The sequence below is a fragment of the Danio aesculapii genome, chromosome 4 (genome assembly GCF_903798145.1).
Source record: "Danio aesculapii chromosome 4, fDanAes4.1, whole genome shotgun sequence".
In the NCBI taxonomy this organism is placed as follows: Eukaryota; Metazoa; Chordata; class Actinopteri; order Cypriniformes; family Danionidae; genus Danio; species Danio aesculapii.
The window spans coordinates 59,782,437-59,799,540 of NC_079438.1; the positions used below are offsets into that span (position 1 = coordinate 59,782,437).

The 17,104-nt window shown below is 37.5% G+C and overlaps 2 protein-coding genes across 2 annotated transcripts in view; one reads left to right on the plus strand and one right to left on the minus strand.

Moving 5' to 3' along the window:
• Window positions 1-6,472, minus strand: part of LOC130222623 (flap endonuclease GEN homolog 1) — a 14,881-nt gene extending 8,409 nt beyond the window's left edge. Inside the window, exons 1-8 of the mRNA XM_056455160.1 lie at window positions 6,382-6,472; window positions 5,561-5,724; window positions 3,400-3,598; window positions 2,847-3,023; window positions 2,517-2,627; window positions 2,358-2,431; window positions 1,637-1,722; window positions 499-649 (exon numbers count right to left, since the gene is read on the minus strand). Of these exons, the coding sequence (XP_056311135.1) occupies window positions 499-649; window positions 1,637-1,722; window positions 2,358-2,431; window positions 2,517-2,627; window positions 2,847-3,023; window positions 3,400-3,598; window positions 5,561-5,721 (959 nt within the window). The 5' untranslated portion in view covers window positions 5,722-5,724; window positions 6,382-6,472. The remainder of the gene's footprint in view (window positions 1-498; window positions 650-1,636; window positions 1,723-2,357; window positions 2,432-2,516; window positions 2,628-2,846; window positions 3,024-3,399; window positions 3,599-5,560; window positions 5,725-6,381) is intronic.
• Window positions 6,473-6,883: 411 nt separating this feature from the next.
• On the plus strand, window positions 6,884-9,960 carry echdc3 (enoyl CoA hydratase domain containing 3). Its single transcript, XM_056456297.1, has 5 exons — window positions 6,884-7,069; window positions 7,770-7,891; window positions 8,306-8,403; window positions 8,479-8,679; window positions 9,153-9,960. Exons 1-5 carry the CDS (start codon window positions 6,951-6,953, stop codon window positions 9,480-9,482), a joined length of 870 nt encoding a protein of 289 aa, XP_056312272.1. The 5' UTR covers window positions 6,884-6,950; the 3' UTR covers window positions 9,483-9,960.
• The last annotated feature ends 7,144 nt before the right edge of the window (window positions 9,961-17,104 follow it).

Sequence of the window (17,104 nt, forward strand, 5' to 3'; positions counted from 1 at the left end):
AGGTAATAAAGTATCAAGCGTTTCTCCCAAAGTAAAGCCCATCTAAGCAAAATGCTAGCAGGCGTCTGTAGCTCCGCCTCTTGGCCCTTGTTTTGTATACCCTGGTTGTTGCGATGACGCGCGAACGAAATGGCTACGGTTGGACACGCTTACTCGTAGCTTCATTTGCGCTCTTCAGAAACCTATGGGTGACGTCACGGACACTACGTCCATATATTTTACAGTCTATGGTTTTCACATTCTGAATGCCTGATTATTAAATAGTTAAAATGACTATAATTAAATGAAATATTCTTAAGAATAAAATATGATGGAAGAGTGTACTTGCTCTGTGATGATATTATGTTGTTATTCTGGCATTATATAATCAATGGAAAATGACAGTAATATTGTTTATCACAGTATATTTGGTGCAATATATTCTACAACAAAAAAAAAAACAGATATGGTGACAGGTCTAATCATGTGTCCCAGCCGTAGCTGCTCGTGTTACTGTACTTTCTGATGTTGTTTTCAAGGGATGAGGCCTGGCGCGAGGCTTGCATCTGATGCCAGTCACAGGGACACTGAGAGTCATAATCCTGCGGTGAACAGAAGCGCTCGCTCACACAGAAAACGCACCCACTGCGCTCGTGAGCTTTAGCAGAGCCTGAAAACACACACACACACACACCTACTATAAAGAAACTAGTTGCTATACTATTTAACTAAGCAATTACATTTGATTATTATCTTGTACTGTTCTCTGAGGTGCCCTTATAATGTAATCAAAAACATCATCATTTATTATATCTATAACTATTTTCTGAGCTGTTTTGGACCCACGCTCTGTTTGAGTGGGCGTGGTCAATTGTTGACTCAGAAGTAAACGCCCACTGCTGTGATTGGCTGACTGTTTTGCATTTTAACAGAGCTAAACAGGTAGTGGTGCTAAAGCGGCCATGGCCCTTCTGTGTGGGCGGAGCTTATTCACCCTATGACATCATAGAGTAGAAGATTCCAGAAGCTGTGGTTTAGTCGGACTGTCTTCAACATAAGCTGATTTTAGAGGAACCACAAAGTGTTGAGCTCTGAGCAGGATCCTTTACCGCTATGAGTTCGAAGATCTCAAAAGATGAAATAAATTTAGGTTCCTCACATCATGAGTCCTTTAACTATAACTCATAGAGTATTATTATAAAGCATTACATTTCTTTTATTTGTAAAGCTACTTTGGCACAATTTGCATAGTATAACATGTAATATAATAAATAATAATTTAGCCCTTCTGTGCATTATTTATTCATTAACAAATATTTCCCGAATTATGTTTAACAGAGTAATAAATCTTTCACAGTATTTCCTGTAGTGTTTTTTCTTCTGGAGAAAGTCTTATTTGTTTTATTTCAGCTAGAATAAAAGCAGTTTTTAATAGTTTTAAAGCCATTTAAAGGTCAATATTATTAGCCCCTTATATTAGTAATATTAGTTTTGGATTGTCTCCAGAACAAACCACTGTTATACAATGACTTGCCTAATTACCCTAACTTTACCCTAATTACCCTAACTTTACCCTAATTAACGCATTTAAATTGCACTTTAAGCTGAATCATAGTTTCATATATAAAAGTGATATGCTGTGACTGATCTCACTTACCTGGGTGTCGACACACCAGACAGTGTGTGACTTTCTTCATCTGCAGCTCAGAGTCACCAGAAGCACCCGAGCTCCACTCACTGAACCTGCAGAAACACACACACACACACACACACACACACACACACACACACACACCACTGAGCAGAACGTAAACAACACCAAACCAACCAACAGATCACTTTATATTCATGTTACATTGACATCTACAGTGTTTTCAGTTCAAGTTCAGTTTCATAGAGCTTTGGATTAATTTGTTTTTGTTTATTTAAGTTAAATGCTTGATTCTGATTGGCTGGTGATCATTCTAAGGCGTTTGGTTACTGTCAGATAAAGGCACTGCTAAAGTAGTTCCGGCAGGTTTAGAGCGCATTACAGCTCCATATCACTCCGCTGAATGGTTAGAGTTATTTCACAGCTACAACAGTCTGAAATCACATCAGAACACAACAGGAGGAGATGTGGAGGACACTAGTGCTACACACAGACAAACACCTGACTAATACACTCTCAAACCCAACATCTCAACAGTGGATTCAGCAGCGGTGCTGGAGACCAGAGGAGATGAGCAATAACACACTCCAGGCCATTGAATTATTAGAAAATAATGCACACCCAGGGTTTAACAGCCACTCCTCTTCGCATCACCACACTAGTTGTGCATTATTGTCTAATAACTCATTATCAATTACTATATATCTGTAGCACTACAAGTTCATACTTCTGAAGGAGAGTCTGTCCCCTGAGGCTGTGAATGAGCTTCAGCGTTTGCTCTTTTCCGACTCCAGCGATGCCCTGCAGGAGCACAAACACACACAAGAGCACAGCATTATTACTCGAAACAGCCGCGCATCAGTTCATGACGTTCCTCCGTTTGTACCTTGGGCATGTAATCGCAGCCCAGCAGGACAGCCAGACCCACGAGCGTCTCTCTGCACAGCCCGAGCTCCTCCTGAGCTCGACTCGACTGATAGCAGTCCACCTGCGGATCCTACAAGAGCACACATTATCTGGTCAATATGTAAGACATAAAGCACGGTTTATCAACCTGACAGGTTTATCAGAAGCTATTGCAGAAGTCTGAAGGGTTTATTCTCTTATAACCACCCCCTGGATGTACATTATCCTGCTTATTACACGGCTACTTGCCACCAAACGAAGGTGTTATCCATAAATGTACATAAAAACAGAGTTAATATGGAGAACAAACCTTTGTGGTCATGTTGAAGTTCCTGTAGACGGTGCGAGCGCCATACAGAAAGGCGTCTCCGTCATTAGTGATGCATCCGTCCACGAGCCCCTGCGAGTCCAGGAACGCACACATGGCCTCCGCTTCTCCTGCTGCCGTCACCCAAGGGATGCCCAGACAGTCCAGCATCTGCGCACACTGCAGACAGACAGCAGTATTCAAAGGACAGTTCAAGGAGACAACGTATGCTAGCGATGTGGTAACATTGCTTGTTTATTATTTATACATTTTTCTCTAATATTAAAGCAAGTATTAATTCATTTTGTTAATTAATTATTTTCTTTTTCTGTGTTAAATTCATATATTTTGCCAAGATTTTTGTGGTATTTAATTGTATTTTGGATGTCTTTTATTTTGAAGTATTTTGTGGCGTCCCACAGGGCTCTGTTTTAGGGTCATTGCTATAATCTTTAAAGCAAAATGTAACTGGGTGTCTGAAATAAGCTCAGTAAACGCACACACACACATACAAATACACAAAAATACACACACAGACACAAAATCACACACACACCTCTCTGAGAACAGCGTTGAATCGGCCTCGGTTGGTGTTTTTAGCTGGTTTCGGGATGCTCTTGGCTTTCGTACTGCCGAATCTCATCTCAGTGCGTTTGCTCATGGTCTCAGCTTTTATTTTAGGAGCTTCTCCCTCCATGACAAACACCAGCTTCACACCCATCAGTGTGAGCGAAGACACGCGGAAGAACAGATTCCTGAAACACACACACACACGCACACACACACACACACACACACACACACACACACACACACACACAGTGTACATACAGAGCTGAGTATTAAAGGATTATATGGAATCTGGACTATAAAAATCAAGCACTTGTAAATACTGTAAACTACTTTTTACAATACTCACAGACTACAGTCACTTTTTGATGGTTTACATATTATTTACACAATCACAGTTCGTTCTCCTGCACGTGTATATGTTCATAATGTTTTATTGTCTGCTGTTTTTCACTTCGAGTGTTTTCAGATGAAATATTTGACATTGCAGTGATGTTGCTGTGAATGTTCAAGTTTTGTGTAATGTTGCTGTTTTCTAAATGTGTTTAATCTGAAGAGAATGTCTTAAACTCATTAAATGTGGTTTAGTGTTGTTTAGTATTAAAGCGAGATCTATTCAAGGTTTGCTGTCCCGAGAGAAAACCCTGAGCTCGGAGATAATTGAGCGAAAGGGCTCCCGCCTGGTCGATCAATTTTGATTCTTCAAAATATGAAGATGAGGGAGTACTGCTAGTCAGGCTATTTATAGTGAGTTTGGAATGATCTGATTGGCTTACTAATGATTACAGATGAGAGACCAGCCGCGATCAATCATATCACATGCTCCTCTTGAAATTAGTTTGTGAAACTTCACTTAGTGTGTGTTTTGCGAAGTATTAACTGTCCACTTTAAACAAGCGGTTGATCAGAAACGATGAAGAAATTTTTATTTCTATCTGTCAGAATAGCACAAGATTATCCTGCTTTAACATACGTGACGTCAAATAAGGGTTAGCACAAAAGTAATCTAAATGTAATCCAAAAAGTACTCTGATTACATCTCCATAAATGTCTACCATACTTACCATATCATGCATACTGTATATGATAGCACAAAAGTAATCTAAATCTGATCCAAAAGTAGTCAGATTACACTACCATAAATGCCTACCATCCTTTACCATACGAATGGTATGAGATCAACTTAGCAGAAAAGTAATCTAAATGTAATCCAAAAGGAGTCCGATTACATTATCATAATGTTTATCATACTTTTACCATAGGCATAGTATGATATCAAATTAGCAGAAAAGTAATCTAAATGTAATCCAAAAATTACTCAAATTACATCTCTATAAATGTCTACCACACTTACCATACATACTGTATGTGACATCAAATTAGTGTTAGCACAAAAGTAATCTAAATGTAATCCAAAAGTAGTCAGATAACTGTACCATAAATGTCTACCATATGTATGGCATGACATCAAATTAGCAGCAAAGTAATCTAAATGTAATCCAAAAGTAGTCTGATTACATTACCATAATGTCTATCATACTTCACCATAGGCATAGTATGACCTCAGATAAGCAGAAAAAAATTACACTACCATAAATACCTACCATACGAATGGTATGAGATCAACTTAGCAGAAAAGTAATCTAAAAGTAGTCAGATTATGTTACCATAAATGTCTACCATATGTGTGGCATGACATCAAATTAGCAGAAAAGTAATCTAAATGTAATCCAAAAAGTACTCAGATTACATCTCTATAAATGTCTACCATACTTTACCACACCATGCATACTGTATGTGACATCAAATTAGTGTTGGCACAAAAGTAATCTAAATTTTATCCAAAAGTACTTGGATTACATCTCCATAAATGTCTTTGAATGGTATGATATCAAATTAGCAGAAAAGTAATCTAAATGTAATCCAAAGTAGTCAGATTACACTACCATAAACGTCTACTGTACTTTACCATACATCTGGTATGGCCTAAAATTATCAGAAAAATAGTCTAAATGTAATCGGACTACTTTTGGATTACATTACCATAAATGTATAGTATTTTATTACCAATTACAAATCTTGTTGTGTAATTTGTAATCAGTAACTAACAGTTCATAATGGATCTACAGTTGAGATTTCAGACTCACCTGAGATGCGGCTTTGTGACCCTTCCCATCATGCCCTGCACATGCTGAGCCTCACAGACCCACAGACTGAGATCCACAGCGAGCGTCTTTCCAGACAGACTGTAAAGCGAGACCGACTGACGCACCGGCTCCAGGATAGACCACAGCTCAGAGACTCCCATCAGCTGAGACATAACATAATATATAAACAAATATTAAAATATAGCAAATATAAATTACTCCACATTGTATTAAACATTTTGCGTGTCAGTATTGCAATATTTTTACATTTAATTAATATTTGCATATATATATATATATATATATATATATATATATATATATATATATATATATATATATATATATATATATATATATATATGTGTGTGTGTGTGTGTGTGTGTGTGTGTGTGTGTGTTAATAAATCAATAAATAATCAAATAAATTCTACACCAAAGACAAAAATACCAATTAGGGTGTCTATATTTCTTTTAAACTAAAACAGCTATAAATGCAGTTAAATGATCTACATTAATATTTTGAAATAACTTAATGAAAATTGATATCTGAATATGGCTAATATGTTTTATTGTCATTCAGCATAACGGAGATATTTATGTAAAAATGACATGATATACTTATAAAAAATATATACATCAAAGAATAGGTGATCATACCGCACTTGACGCCATTTTAAATTATTTATTTAAATGATATAATGCATTTATATTAAATAATGCTGTTTTATTTTGAGCTATCGAGTCCAACATAAACACTAACGCTATTTCAACAAAACAGATGTTGTTTTATTTAGTTTATAAGGAGGAAAAGTTACTTACGTTATATGACTCTCAATGCATAAACGGTTAATATTTCTGCAGTAAATGGTTGTTTTGCAGATGTTATTGTCGTGTGAAGCTTCAGTTTGAATTTTGTAACTCGCGCTGCTGCATGAGCTTCTCGAGCGACGCCATTACACCAGCGCCTCCAGCGGCCAGGAGGAGAAACACACGCATTATAGCATTCTTAATAAGAATACAAAAATGTTATTGTAAATTCATGTTCTTATATGAGATATAACTTGTGAGAGACATTATCTAAAGCCCAGTTAAAACATAAAACAATACAAAATTACACTTGGATAGTGTAAACTGCACTTCAGTTTCTAACAGACGAGTAAATAATCTTTCCAGAGTTATTTAAAGTTAATCACTCATTTAGCCTAGCTTAATATGCAAAAAATAACGCTTTCGTTATTGTAAAATATTTACTACAGCAGCATGAAAATACGTTTCAGACTTCTCACTTTGAAATTACAGACTTTTATTTTGTAGCAGTGCTGCTGAACGGCACATCCGGTGTTGCCGCTTTACCTTGCGCTTTTCTAGTCTCTCAGCTGTAAATAAAGATGATTTTGCGGGGATTTTCACAGCTGCTGAAGTGCAGAGGTGTGATGATGAAAATGAGGATGAAGATGAGCGGAGACTCTTCATCTCTGACCCTCACAGAGCAGCAGGGCGGAATCAGGTCTGGAAAGCTCCAGTCCACTCAGAGACAGCACTGCTGCTGTTGAATACAGTATTGGCTGTGATTGTTGGTTTATCTGTCAGATGATTACTAGATTATAAATGATCATCACGGTGTGTGGAGAGGTTCATACACTCAAATCACACTCTGAACACTGTAGTAAACAGAAGTACACTTCAACCTCCACACTAGTAACAAAAACTGTACTAGTATTAATAACTTTAGTATTGTTCAATAAATCATCATCATCATATAAAAATTATTCGTATTATTATTAATACACCATATATCGTTTGATTTTATTGTAAAAATATACATTTGACAAGTACAACAATAGATTCTCAATGTTGTTAATATAACAGTAAAAACGTAAACAAGTACAATAAAATAGTTATGATAATTATTACTTAATTGTTTTTATAATAAACCATATAATACACATCTCAGCTAATTCCTATTCTAGAGTTTTAAGTTACAATCGGGCAAAAAAATGATTTTATGATATAATAATAATAATAATAAATATTTAATTATAATACTAACAATATAATAATATAATATAACAATATAAATTAACAATAATACTAAAAAAAGATGATCGATTTGTGTAATTGATGTAATTAGGAAGTCATGTATTTGAAGCATTAATGAACAAATAAGTCCATCTTAATGCAGTGTGTGTGTGTGTGTGTGTGTGTAGGAGGATTATCCTGAATAACCCGAGGAAGAGAAACGCTCTGTCTCTGCAGATGCTGGAGTCTCTGAGAGAAAACATCCTGACAGACGCCGACAATCCCGAGCTGCGCGTCATTATCATATCAGGCAAGTGTGTCAGAGTGTGTGTGTGTGTGTGTGAGAGAGAAACATGAGCTCAGTGACACACTCCTGTTTGCTAACTCTTTGTCTTTCTCTTTGTATGTATATGTGTATCTGTGTGTGCGTGTGTGTGTGTGTGTATTTTTTGGTTGGTTTGTGCATCTCTGTATATGCATATGTTGTTGTATATCTCTGTATGTGTGTGTATCTTTGCATGTGTGTGTTTGTGTATGTATGTATGTATCTCCGTATATGTGTGTGTATCTCCATTTATATGTATGTATATGCATGTGTTTGTATATCTTTTGTGTACATCTCTGTATATTTGTGATTACCTGTATTTGTCTGTGTGTATCTCTGAATATGTGTTTGTGTGTGTGTGTGTGTGTGTATCTCTTACCTGTGTATGTGTGTGTGCAGCGGTGGGCCCAGTGTTCTCCTCTGGTCATGACCTGCAGGAGCTGAGTTCAGCTGAGGGTTCAGATCTCCAGCGGCGTGTTTTCCACAGCTGTTCTGAGGTCAGTGTGTGTGTGTGTGTGTGTGTGTGTTTCTGCTGCGCTTCAGCCTGATGCTGATGTTCTGCTCGTCTGCAGATCATGATGCTGATCCAGGATCTGCCGGTGCCGGTCATTGCCATGGTGAACGGCGTGGCGACGGCTGCAGGTTGTCAGCTGGTGGCCAGCTGTGACGTTGCTGTCGCGTCGGAGAAATCAACATTCGCCACTCCTGGAGTCAATGTGGGGCTTTTCTGCTCCACGCCGGCGGTGGCCATCGGACGCACAGTGCCCAGGAAGGTCAGAGGTCATCCACACACTGACAAATGATGAGTTCTTATTAAACATGCACAAACATCACACATGCACAATAATGATATGGGGCGTCACGGTGGCGCAGTGGGTAGCACAATCGCCTCACAGCAAGAAGGTCGCTGGTTTGAGCCCCGGCTGGGTCATTTCTGTGTGGAGTTTGCATGTTCTCCCCGTGTTGGCGTGGGTTTCCTCCGGGTGCTTCGGTTTCCCCGAGTCCAAACCCATGCGCTATAGGGGAATTGGGTGTAGTGAATGAGTGTGTATGGGTGTTTCACAGTGATGGGTTGCAGCTGGAAGGGCATTTGCTGTGTAAAACATAAGCTGGAATAGTTGGTGGTTCATTCCACTGTGGTGACCCCTAATTAATAAAGGGACTAAGCTGAAAATAATATGAATGAATGAATAATAATGTGACAGTACTGGTGTGTGTGTGTGTGTGTGTGTGTGTGTGTGTGCAGATCGCCATGCAGATGCTGCTGACGGGACGTCCTCTATCAGCTCAGCAGGCGCTCCAGCACGGGCTGCTCAGTGCTGTGTTCAGCGAGGAGCGTCTGGAGGACGAGACTCTGGCCATCGCCCGCCGCGTGTGTGAGTCCAGCCGGCCGGTTGTAGCTCTGGGAAAGCGGATCTTCAACACACAGATGAACCAGAGCCGGGACGCCGCCTACAGCACCGCCGGCGCCGCCATGCTGGACAACCTGAGGCTGCGGGACGGTCAGGAGGGCATCCGGGCCTTTCTGGAGAAACGCAAACCTGTGTGGAGCAACACAGACAACTGCATTCACTGACAACACAGCGCAGCATCAGTGAGCAGTCATAGAAGCTCTGCACTTTCATAAACACTCATGCATTCTCATGTTATAATAGAGGAGTCGTTGATTATATATATATATATATATATATATACACATACATTTATATTCCCACAGACCAGCGGTTTCAACCCTTGACTCAGGACTACTTTATTTCTGCTGATCATCATCTCCTTGGTTTTATTAAAGTTGATCTCCAGTGGACTCCTTTTACACCAATTTTAAAGCAAATTTATATAACTATAGTACCAGGGATCTCCTTCTGCTCCTGTTTTAGTCAACAGGTGCCATATTATCTGCATATTTTAATAACTTAAATACTTAAATCCTGGATCTAGGTTTTAAGTTATTTAAATATGCAGATGAGATGGCACCTGTTGGCCGGAATTATTCTTAATCACAATTATTAAAAGCATAATAAATAAAGCTAAACTGCATTACAGCTGTTCATTCATTCATTCATTTCCCCTCAGCTTAGTCTCTATTTCAGAGGTCAACCGCCAACTAATCCAGCATATGTTTTACGCAGCGGATGTTCTTCCAGCTGCAACCCAGTACTGGGAAACACCCATACACACTCATTCACACACACTACGGCCAGTTTAGTTGATCAATTCCCCTATAGCGCATGTGTTTGGACTGAAACCGGAGCTCCCGGAGGAAACCCACACCAACACAGGGAGAACATGCAAACTCCACACAGGAATGCCAACTGACCGGGACTCAAACCAGAGACCTTCTTGCTGAGACACCACAGCGCTAACCACTAAGCCACCGTGCCACCCCACAACTGTTCATCAGATCATTATTATTGCAATCAATTTCCTCAAAACTAGATTATAATTCCACATAGAGCATCAGTGATGAGGAGCAGGCGTGACTATTTACTGTAAACTCAGGTTTGATCAACCATCATGAAGAACAAGCTCAATAATAATAATTACAATCACTGCACCTTTTAATAGACTAATTTCTCTGTGCCTCAGACACGTGTCATGTTTAATAAAGAAGAGTTTGTGTGGATTATTCCAGCTCACTTGTGTTTGTCAGTCAGGAATGTTATATTGATTCTCCACACTGAAGCGAACCTGCAGACGTGTCGAGTATAAACCAGCCTAGAGATTCAGTATTGCACGTGCACATTTTGTATGTCGTTTATACTCACCCCTCTGGCACGCATATGGATTATTATTGCAAAATGTTATACGCAGTTCTTTAAATAAAACATATATATATATATAAACCCCAGTGCCAGCTAGTGTTTGGGAGTGTTATTGCAAAGAAACAAACAGTAGAATGCACAAGTACACACTCAGCGGCCACTTTATTAGGTACACTACTAGTACCGGGTCGGACCCCCTTTTGCCTTCAGAACTGCCTTAATCCTTCATGTCAGAGATTCAACAAGCTACTGGAAATATTCCTCAGAGATTTTGCTCCATATTGACATGATAGCATCACACAGTTGCTGCAGATTTGTCTGCTGCACATCCATGATGCCAATCTCCCGTTCCACCACATCCCAAAGGTGCTCTATTAGATTGAGATCTGGTGACTGTGGAGGCCATTTGAGTACAGTGAACTCATTGTCATGTTCAAGAAACCAGTCTCAGGTAGGCTGTGGCGTTGACACAATACTCAGTTGGTACCAAGTGTGCCAAGAAAATCTCCCCCACACCATTACACTAGCAAAGGCAAGTCTATTGACATAGCACATTTCATACACGATAGTAATTCAAAGTGCTTTACATAAATAGGAATAAAAGTGATCAAAAACAGATTTAAATGTGTTAAAAAGGTTGTAAAAGAATGTAAAAGAAAAGAAAGACATAATAGTGCGATCTGTGGGCCGCAGCACAGTGCTCATTCAGTAAAGGCACAGCTAAACAGATGTGTGTTCAGTCTTGATGTGAATGTGCCTAATGTTGGAGCACATCTGCAACCTAACCCCACCCCTCACAGTGATGTCACTAGCTCCATTGAGTGCACTCTGTCTGACATTGCATCGCTGAGAAACGCAATCTCAGCTTGCATCATAAAGGCTGCATCCAGATACTATTGATCATTTCTGGAAGCTGATTCCAGCAGCAGGGGGCGCTGTAGCTGAACTCTTGGAAATCCAGAAGTGTCCACTTTCGCTCCTCTAAATGGGGCGCACAGAAGCTGATCTGGGAGCAGTGTTCAGAGCACTCCGGGTGCTCCGGTTTCCCCCACAGTCCAAACACATGCGCTATAGGGGAATTGGGTAAGCTAAATTGTCCGTAGTGTATGTGTGTGTGAATGAGTGTGTATAGGTGTTTCCCAGTGATGGGTTGCAGCTGGAAGGGCATCCACTGCATATAACAAATGCTGGATAAGTTGGCGGTTCATTCCGCTGTGGCGACCCCAGATTAATATAGGGACTAAGCTGAAAAGAAAATGAATGAATGAATGAATAACTACAGAGCACGTCCTTCAGACAGCACTAATACATGCATTCACTGATTCAGGGGTTGCATGTGAAGGGCGATGATCGACGCACAGCTTTAATGGAAAGAAAGTAATTGCAGCTGTTTTAATATTCCATAATTCTCTTGAACAGCTCTTGTAATTAAATCTCATTTGAGATGGGCTCTGTGTGCACGGGCATTTCACTTTTCATAGAAAGATTAATAACATGGGAAATACTTAAATGGGATGATAGCAGGAGACAATGGTAGGAGAAAGAAAGGCAGGGTTGACAGACAGATATGAACTGCTGGGCATATTAACGTGTATTATTACAGTAAATCTGAATATTGATAAATGTCATATCGCTCTAATCATTGATTAGACTCCACACATTTTGCTCATGAATATGCAGCATATAATGTATAACTCTGAACTACACTGTAAAATATCTGTGCAGTTTCCTTATTTAGTTTATTTGCAGTGGTGAATTGCATTATGGGATGTTGATCTCTGCTCTGTCCACTTCTGATGTTGAAAATTCAACAGTTTCACAAAAGGGATTTTTAGTGACATTTTAGTCGTTTGAAATAATATAAATGTATAAGAAATAATATCTAAAATCATTTAGAATATTTATTTTTTGTTTAGTTATTATATGTAAGAATTATCTAAATCAATACATATAATATCCAATTAATTCAAGTGAATTTGGAAAAAAATGCAATTATAATATAGTAACAAATAATTAATATAATAACAAAAATAATATAACATAATTAATAAAATGCAATACAATAATATATTAATTAACTAATTAATTGAATGAAAGATTACATATAAAATATATTTGTAGTGAATTTAGAGAAAATGCGCCCTCCTGTGGTGAAATTCGCGAGTTACAGAAAAGCAAACCATGTGCAGCATTATCACTAAATAACTGACAGAAAACATATAATAACACACGTTAATTAATAGAAAAAAATTAAATATAGGGAATTTTAGTAAAAATAAAATCTACAATAATATATATTTAAATAAAATACAATATGACAGAATAAGCAAAAACTCAATTTAATAACATTATTAAAATTTGCAAATTACAGAAAAACAAATACTGTACAGCATTAAACACAAAATATCTGACAGAAAAAAATAATAATATTAAGTTAATGATAAAATAAAAACTAATTGAAGAAAAAAATATTCAATATATAGTAGATTAGTTAACATTTAGTTATACTAAGCTAATATAAATATTTAAAAATATTATAAATAAAATAGAATACAACAGAATAAACAAAAATTAATTGAATAAAAATATTAAATACAGAATGTATTTTAGTGAATGTAGAGAAAATGCGCCCTCCTGTGGTGAAATTCGCGAGTTACAGAAAAGCAAACCATGTACAGCATTATCACTAAATAACTGAATAATCTATAAATAATATAATAAAAATGTATTAAATAAAACATTTGAATATATAGTAGATTCTAATAAACGGAATCAGACATTAAAAATTATATATAAGATAAAACAGAATAAGCAAAAATAATATTAAACTAACATAACAAAAACTAAATAAAGAAACCATATTAAATATATAATTAAGAATCTATAATTGGTCATTAATAAATCTACATAAGGAGACATGTCCCGTTTCGTTAAGGGCAGGTGTAAGCTACAGCAGTTTTGTTTCATCTCCATTTATATCCAAGCATATTGGACACAAAGCATGACAGAACATTTACAATGCATCCTTTATACTATTGAAGTACAAAACAAGACTCCAGTAGAGTATTTAAGGCCAAATTAAATTAATAAAGACTGAATTATGGGAAATTACAGTATTGCGTCATTTGTTTACATCACTAGTTGTTACTATAGCAACTGTCGATCAACAACAGCTTAATTCAATACTTTACCATCGTATGCTTCAAGAACACCATGTTTACTATTACTTTACCACAGTATTCCTTTCCGCGTGAACTGTTAAGCTTTTGTATCTTCTTTTAAGGCCTTAAATAGTTTAATCTCATGTTTAATCTTATCAAATTTGTATTTAAAGTTGTATTATTACCTGCTTTTCTTCTTCCTCTTCGTCGGTGTTTGACGGCAGTCTTCGGATTTCTTTGTTTATGCCAAATACTGACAACAGAAATGAACTAAAATAACAATATTGCAACAAATAAAATGTGAGGTGAGGTGTATAAAACCTTGAGTATATTCTAATTTCTGTATCTAACATCTAGAGGCGATTTTACATGTAAAAAAGGTAAGTGTATTATATTAATAACGTGTATAAATGTCTGCTGCTGTCCGTCTACAGCTGAAAACACTCCGGACTCTGATTTCACCCACAGCTGCTGGTCATTCACACTGATTACACACGCACGAAGTTAGTAGAAGTTTAAACTACATAAAACTAACAATGTACAGCATTTTAATAAAATAATAAATTAAATTAAACAATAAATTAAATAAATTAAATAATAAAATATACTATGATATAATTAAATATATTAAAATAAAAAATAATTTATAGAAATATGTTAAATATGTAGTAGATTCTACGGAACTTAATTAAGCTAAACTAAAACAATATATAAAAATATTACAAATAAAAATTACGTCAGAATAAGCAAAAATCAATTAAATAAATAAAAATATTAAATATACATTGGATTTTAGCGAACTGAGACAATGCGCCCTCCTGTGGTGAAATTTGCGAATTACAGAAAATCTAATACTGTGCGCTGTACAGCATTAAACACTAAATAACTGACAGAAAAATAATATAATATAATATAATATAATATAATATAATATAATATAATATAATATAATATAATATAATATAATATAATATAGGGCCAATGCAGTGGCGCAGGTAGTGCTGTCGCCTCACAGCAAGAAGGTCGCTGGTTTGAGCCTCGGCTGGGTCAGTTGGCGTTTCTGTGTGCAGTTTGCATGTTCTCTCTGTGTTGGCGTGGGTTTCCTCCGGGTGCTCCGGTTTTCCCCACAGTCCAAACACATGCGCTATAGGGGAATTGGGTACGCTAAAATTGTCCGTAGTGTATGTGTGTGTGAATGAGTGTGTTTGGGTGTTTCCCAGTGATGGGTTGCAGCTGGAAGGGCATCCGCTGCATAAAACAAATGCTGGATAAGTTGGTGGTTCATTCCGCTGTGGCGACCCCTGATTAATAAAGGGACTGAGCTGAAAAGAAAATGAATGAATGAATAATATAATACAGGGCGATGCGGTGGCGCGGTGGGTAGCACATTCACCTCACAACAAGAAGACCGCTGGGTTGCAGCTGGAAGGGCATCCGCTGCGTAAAACCTATGTTGGATAAGTTGACGGTTCATTCCGCTGTGGTGACCCCGGATTAATTAAGGGACTGAGCTGAAAAGAAAATGAATGATGAATATAATATATATGTCTGTGTGTGAGTGTCTATGTGTGTGTGTCTGTCTGTGAGTATTTGTGTGAGTGTTTCAGTGTGTGTGATAATGAGCTGACCTCAGATCAGCAGGAGGCTCATGATGCGGGAGTGAAGATCTTCTTCACCTTCATCAGAAACTCATTAACAACACAGAGGTCAAAGGTCAGAGGCAGTAAACACACTGATGAGTGCACTACGAGAAGTCAACAACCACACACACACACACACACACACTCATCTACAAACAGCAGCACATCACAGGCCAGAAGGTGTGTGAATGTTCATTATTATCTGAGTGCATCATTATTGTGTGCTGTTGTTTTAATGATCAGGACGAACACAAGTCAAGAACACTGGTCAGGGTCTGGGAAGGTCAAGCACTACATAGTGATATTAACTCATTCAAGGGAGGGAAAACAGTAAAACAATCATTAATACATCAATTAAAGATGCACAAATAAATAACATTTAAGATGATTGACGCAATACTGAATCAAGTGAGGAAAAAGCATATTATAAAATATTAATAAACAGCAATGAAGAGAGAGAGAAAGTAAAATCACAATATTAATCAGGTTGCATGAAAGATCTGTGTCCGTTTCCAAATGTTTGTTGCCTCCTGTTGGTGATGACGTCAGAGGAGTGTGTGTGTGTGTCCAGCAGGCGGCGCTGCAGGATCATTGATAAGCGCTTTGTTTACCGTGTTTCTGACATTAATGTATATAAATATAAAGCTTTGAAAACAGCAACTCAAAGGAGGATTTTTAAATAACGAGAAGAAAAAAGGCTAAAAAAAAGTGTTACATTGATTTGTTGATTGGTAAAATTGGTAGTAAAATTAATCTATAAAAGGTAACTGAGTGAATTTGTTGAGAATTATTGACTCACTCAGCAGCTAACTCTATCTTCACTTTCCAATGAACATCAGAGCACACTCACCTGCCTTTGATTTTTGTCTATTTGATCATTCTACAGGGGGCGGGGCCTGTGATTGGGGGCGGAGTCTGCACAGTGAGTTTCTTTGTTTAGCCAATAAGATGAGAGAACTGTGTGTGTGTGTGAAGAAAATACAATAAAACACAGAAACACACACACACGAGACAACAAAAAGGTCACAAAACAGCGTCAGATGAAGGAAATATCAGATGAGGAAATGAGGAAGATGATGAGGAAGATGAAGATAATAGAGATGATAAAGATAATTATGATGATGATGATGAAGATGGTGATAAAATGAATATAATGATGATGATGATGAAGATGATGGAGATGATAAAGATTATTATGACGATGATAATGAAGATGGTGATGGAGATGATGATGATGATGATGAAGATAAAGATTATTATGACTATAATGATGATAAGTAATGATGATGATGGAATGAATATAATGAAGATGATGATAAAGATGATGATGAAGATGAAAAGGACAATTATAATGATAATGATGATGAAGATAATGATAAAGATGATGATGAAGATGGAGGTGTTTGTGTTCTTCAGTGTGTTGTGACTGCTGTTGAGTGTGTGTGTGTGTGTGTGTGTGTGTGAATGCTTTACAGTTCTTCCACTCGTTCCTCAAACCCCTGTAAAATGTCATGAAGCGCTGCTGATGGAAAATGCAGATGTGTGTGTGTGTGTGTGTGTGTGTGTGTGTGTGTGTGTGTGTGATCTGCTCTCTGCACGTGACACTGCACAACAACAGCACATCCCTCATCATCT